The sequence below is a fragment of the Brassica oleracea genome, chromosome C2, assembly GCF_000695525.1.
Source record: "Brassica oleracea var. oleracea cultivar TO1000 chromosome C2, BOL, whole genome shotgun sequence".
Classification (NCBI taxonomy): domain Eukaryota; kingdom Viridiplantae; phylum Streptophyta; class Magnoliopsida; order Brassicales; family Brassicaceae; genus Brassica; species Brassica oleracea.
The window spans coordinates 22,834,984-22,841,071 of NC_027749.1; the positions used below are offsets into that span (position 1 = coordinate 22,834,984).

General features: G+C 33.8%; 1 protein-coding gene across 1 annotated transcript; it reads right to left on the bottom strand.

The window, feature by feature from the left end:
* Positions 1-5,337: 5,337 nt before the first annotated feature.
* On the bottom strand, positions 5,338-5,710 carry LOC106326446 (transcription factor PRE3). The gene is made up of 2 exons (XM_013764421.1): positions 5,579-5,710; positions 5,338-5,487 (listed from the first exon to the last, which is right to left on the bottom strand). Exons 1-2 carry the CDS (start codon positions 5,708-5,710, stop codon positions 5,338-5,340), a joined length of 282 nt encoding a protein of 93 aa, XP_013619875.1.
* Positions 5,711-6,088: the final 378 nt, after the last annotated feature.

Genomic DNA, 6,088 nt, shown 5'->3' on the forward strand with positions numbered 1-6,088 from the left:
CCTTACTAGTTAGTTACTATATCTTAATCTTGCCGAGGTTGCTCTGTCTTGTTAAGTTTGCGGATGATTCTGTTTCGTTAAGTTTTCTTTCCCCACACACATACATTGTCTTTGTTTTGCTTATGTTCACATGTGATCTTATCAGCTCATGGGGTGATGTACGGATGTGGAGACCTGATACATTGTCTTTGTTTTGCTTATGTTCACAACACCAAAGTTTCATTCTTTTACTCATCTTCTCTCTTTAATCTTTAATTAAACAATGTTTTTTTTTTTAAAAAACCCTTAATTAAGAGCCTTGCAATGGAGCACCAAAATGTTTGGGTTTCTTAATGTTATATTTTAACTCACTTTTACTATTTAAAATATTAAAAAAAATAAGAGCTCCTAAATGAGTCTTTGGGATAATGATGCTCTAAGTGTTTCAGGTCGTGGGTACGAGAGTTGTTCCCTTAAGGCATCCATTAGAGGAGGGGGGTGGAAACCGAGGAAGAAAGAGAAGAAAAAAAAAACAAAACAAAGGACTCTCTTTCTCTCTCTCTTCATCCCACCAATAATGATGCTCTTAGGTCTGCAAATTTAGTACTTGCAGCGGATGCCAAACTTTCATGGCAAATGTGTCCTAATGTTTGGCCAAGTTGAATGAAACTTTTCAATATTATTTATCAAATGATGTGTTGGTAGAATTTGTATTCATTTGGTTTAATGGTTGGTTTTGGTGTTGTCATAACTCGTGCGCGAGAATCAGAGTTCCACTTAATTTGAAGGAAGTAGAACCAGAGAATCTTGAATCTACTGTTGTGCCACAGGGCTTTCTTTGTACTCTTGAATGGGTTGAGATTAAAGAAGTGACTATGGTTTGAGAAAGTTGGGAAGAAAAGAGCGGGAAACATCGAGAGAACCAAAGTATTAAATCTTTTACTCAAAAAAAAAAGAAGATTTGGATTGAAGTAGTGAATTATATAATTTATATTCTTGAAAACTTATTAGTCCTCAAGAAACTCATTTTGTGTTTCTTATGCGACCAACAACGACGTCTTAGATATCTCAGAGACGCTTCTTACATTCACAAAATGTTGTGAAATCTTCAATCATTTGACATCTCTTTAAAGATCAATGTAGGAATAATAGCTTTTATTGTGAAAAGTGGAGTTAGGCCTGGCATTTTATGAATCTATGATCTCATTTCAGAGATTCAATCTTATAGAGCTATGACAAAGGATCTGAGTTCCTTGTTCATGATAGACATTGATACCAAATTCAATGTTGTTCTTGGCACTGTTTCACAAATCATGAGAGATATTATCTGTGACTTTCTAAGCTGTAGTAATGTTAGAAAAATGATAGGCCTTGGAACCTTTCATCTTTTTAAAACTGTGTGTAATCTTGAAGATTTATATATATAATATGGTAAACAAATAAAGTCTCGATATATCATTATAGTCAATCTCTGATCTGGTTGCATCTTGCTTTTAAATTGTTATCATAATACTCACTCTTGTGTTATTTATTGATTCTTAATCAGCTTCTTAACTTTGCTATCAGAAAGTACGTTTTTTGAGTGATCTCTCTTGTTTATTTTTTTGCATATTTTTGTGCTAATGCCTGGTTTCACAATGTAGTTTTACAATGCACTCAATGTTCTAAACCTTGTGTTCTTTTTTCTTCAGTGTCCAACAGCTAAATTATAGTATTTTGCTATACTTACCTCAAGTTTAATAAGCAAGTTTTTAGTAGCTTCTGGTCCAACAACACCATGTCAACTCCAATAAGCTTGCCTCCTTTCTTCAGATTCGAGCTTCCCAGAATTGAAGCAGAGGGACACCCAAACCTCCTTACAACGGCCAGCCTTCAGATCAGAAAGTTTGACTTTGGTAAATCTTCATTACAGCTTGACTTTGGCACCATGAGTCTCATACTCTCAGTAAATCAAAGGACGATATATATATATACAATATCTAAGCTTAACGGAGAACCCAAAGAATCACCATTCAATAACACGTAGTGAGGCTAATTGATTTGGAGGCATTATAAACGTTAGTAACGCCGTCGAGAAAAAGAGGAGGTAGCAGAAGAGACGACGGATTGCGAATCTACTGATCTCCACCTTCACCTCTAGGCCCATTTAAGTTTTGTAAAAATGGGTCTTTGTGTAACTTACTTTTGGGCTAATGGATTTGGTTAAGTAAATGAAGTTGCTGGTCCAAACCGTATCAGCGAAATATAATAAATTTGAGATGCCACGTGTCAGCGATTGCTCCTCCCTCCATTCTGACGTGGCGCAAAGAGAAAGGAGCAAAGCCTACTTTATTGGTATAGATAAATTATCGTGAGACATTTACGTACAAAGACACATTATGTCTTTCTCTTACCTTGAGAGACACATTCTGTGGTTGGGACACGTCCATACAGCTGTCCTTTTGTGGACGGATTTACCTCTGCTTTAGGTGAAAAGGTAAGTTTGTTCCTTTTAAAGAAGAAACTACATGGTCAATTGGATTTGGTGACACAGTAACTAACTTATATTAGATATTGGTTTGAGTGATTACATGAATGTAACTTAGTTTATGGTTTGACCGATGAGTTGCAATTTTTTGTATTTTTCTTAATATATTTTTATTATTTTTATAAGTTCACCTCTCGTTCCTTTGTTTGATTATTTTTCAAATATTAAAGTATATAAATTAAAAAATTTGACATAACAAATTCTAACTTTTTATCTTCTACATTTTAACATCCATTAACATATATTTTAACCATTTGACGTCAGATTTTTGGATTAAGCATTTGTGGACAAATGAATTATGGACATCTATATTGTGGATAGAAAAAAAAGTGGATTCATGAGTTGTTAACACGTAAATTACAAATGAGTTGTAGAAACAAGAATTATGGACAAGCAGGCTAAAATCTCTTTAATTATCTTTTTACTTGTTATATGTACATAAATATAGTAGAAAAGTTAAGTAAATATGAAAAGTCATTGAGCACAATCAATAGAACATTTATGGACAGAAAAAATATGGACGCAAGAAACGTGGACACTTATCAGATACTTATGGATGGATATGTATGGACGCAATGCTTGTGGTTACGGTGAACAGTTGACAGGGAATAAACTATTCTTCTCCGTTATCTGCTAATTTTAGAACAAAGAGACGAAAGTTGAGATATATCCTTAGAAACAAAACAAAGATAAAATGCTTCGATTTTGAAGCAGAAATTGCACCTTGCATATCAAGTGTTTGTGGACACGAAAAGTTGTCGACGAGTTAGATATGAACATACACATTGTGGATGGTAAAATTATGGACACGGGAAAATGTGGACACATGAATCAAGGTTTTGTGGATGAAGATCTTGTGGATGAGGTCTTATGTTCAAGGTTTTGTGGATGAAGATTCGGCAGCCACCTCCACCAACCACCACCATTGTATCCATACTCACGTCTTCCACCATCGCCTCCACAACCACCACCGCCTCCACTGCGGTATCCACCGCTTCTTCCACCATGCTCTCCACCGCCACCGCCATCGTTTCCACGGGACTGAGCTTCGAGAATCTATCTGTTGCAAAAAGCCTTTCGGGGAGACGGAACTCACCTTCCATGACGGGTTTCTCTCAATGAATCACCAGAGGCGGTAAAAAACATAGTTTAGAGGTCGAGAAACAGAGATCGAGATGTCAATTTTGATTTCGGGGAGAAATTCGGAGAGAAAGAAGACGTCGAGATTCAGGGAGAAAGAAGACCTCTACAGAAGAGAAAGGGGTTCATAGTCCGGTCGTGCTCCTCGATAAGACAGGCACGTTCACCATGTCTTCGAACATATCTCAAAACGAGTATTGATGAAGGTGTTGATGAAGATTTTAGAAAGATTAGGATGAGCAATTCTAACATTAAGGAAGCTATTGGTGATGTTGCTGAAGGAATTGAGTTTCTGTTCTGAGTTTATTGGGTTTGAATTGAAAGCGAATGCAGAGATTCAATGGAAAAGAGAAAAAAAAAATTTAAGTAAAAAAATAAATTTTTGAAAATCAGAAAAAATAAAAAGATATGTTTAGTCATCATGTACGAAGGATTTGGGAGTTGGCAATTAGAATTTGTAAGGGAAAAAAAGTTGGTCAGTTCACGGTTCTCTTTAGTTAAAGGACATTAAAGTCTTTCTCTCATAAAAAAGTGTGTGTCAAATTCAATGTGTCCTACAATGAAATTAGAAACTCAAAATGTGTCTCTAGGCGTAAATTTTTCAATTATCGTTCATTAGATTTTATTTTTGAAAGTTCATCAAAATGGTATATATATATATATATATATATATATATATATATATAATGAATTCCCCTTACTAAAAATGCATACGGGCTATCGTTATGTGTAAATATTATGTGGTGTTTAAAACTGGAGTAAATACTACAAAAATAAAAGTAGATATTCTCTCATACGTAAATTTTTTTTCAATTCTCTCGTATGTAATAAAGTTTATTAATATTCAAAATATCTTACTAAATAATGTTCGGTGGGAAGGATAGAAACTACAAAAGTAATTTATAAACAAGAGTGACAACAATCGAAATTAGGGTATGGCATAATATTTATTTGCATCTTTTTGTGCTTATTTTGAGCGCATAGCGTCAAATTCACCCCATACTTTGTTGCCCATAAACATATTTCAATCTTTAAGATGTTAATACGCGGAAATGGAGTTTCATCGATGCCTTGGTCTCAAAATAATTAATTACTTTATTTTTATGTAATATATAATAACTAACTATGATTTATCCTATATTGTTCTTTTAATATTCTGAAGCCCCATAAAACTCAAATGATTTTTAAATAAATTTCCTTTCTCTATATTGTTCTTCGAATATGTTCTTGGATATTTTTGGACATGAATAATATTTTGTTCATTATTATGCTTCTTAAATTTATGGATTTATCAAATTTCTTCCTTTCTATATTTCAAATTTTTTTATTAGTTTCCAAGAATTTTAAAGGCTTCTTCTTAATTAATTATCGTAATTTCGATAAATTCCTAAGCGGTAAATTTGTGATTTTTAGTGTAAGATGATCTCTTGCTATGACATATGATTTAAATTACTAATTAAAAGACACAAACAAATAAATTTCAGAAAATGAGCATAGCCAAGCCAAAACCCTAACATAATTCGAAAATGAGACAAACAAAATAACCGAAAAAGGGCAAAGATTTTAAATCTACGACCGAAGCAGAAGTGACGAACTCGTATCCTTAAACACCTATAAGGCCATCATCTATAGAATAAAAAAAACAAATTCGCGTACTATTATTATTATGGTAAACAATAAGAAGATGAAAGTTATTGGGTAAGTAAGCTTCTGATTAAAGCGGCTTGAGCAGTGTCTGAGTTTGCGAGTAACTCAGATAGCCTCTCACTGAGATCATCAACCTCTCTATGCAGATTCCTTATGTAGTTGCATGTATCTTGCAACACTCTCGCTGCTGAAACCTGTCGATATATTAACTTTATGTACTTATCATTTTCATGCCATATATATTATATATTTTATGGCTAGTTATAAAACCAAGATTTAGCGTACCTTGTCGGAACGATGACTGTCCCTGAGCTCAGGAAGAAGCTGCTGCAACTTGATAACGAGATCGTTGATCTGATCCTCTGAGATCCTTGTAGTTCCTGATGATTGCCTCGAACGTGATCTTCTTCCGGACATTTTTAAATATGATTTCTAAAAGTGGTAAGGGATAGATATTGAAGCAAAAGACACTTTGTCGATGAAGCAGGTTATAGAGTTTAGGATCAAACAAGTTATGCCCGAAAAAGAGAGAGAGAGAGATAGGAAGATGACAGTATGAATGGAACAAGTGAAGTGACTGTTGTATTTATGTAGGATTTTTATTATTTGTTTATCAAAAAATATAACAAAAAATGAAATTGGCCTTTCTTACTTAAAATTGACATATATGTATAGATAGATATATGTGAATCTTATTTTTCAAATATTGAATTATAAGCCCCCTCCAGACAACTTTTGTATAATAGATCGATATCAGAGAATCCCATAATTTTAATATATAAATCTAAGTTTGAC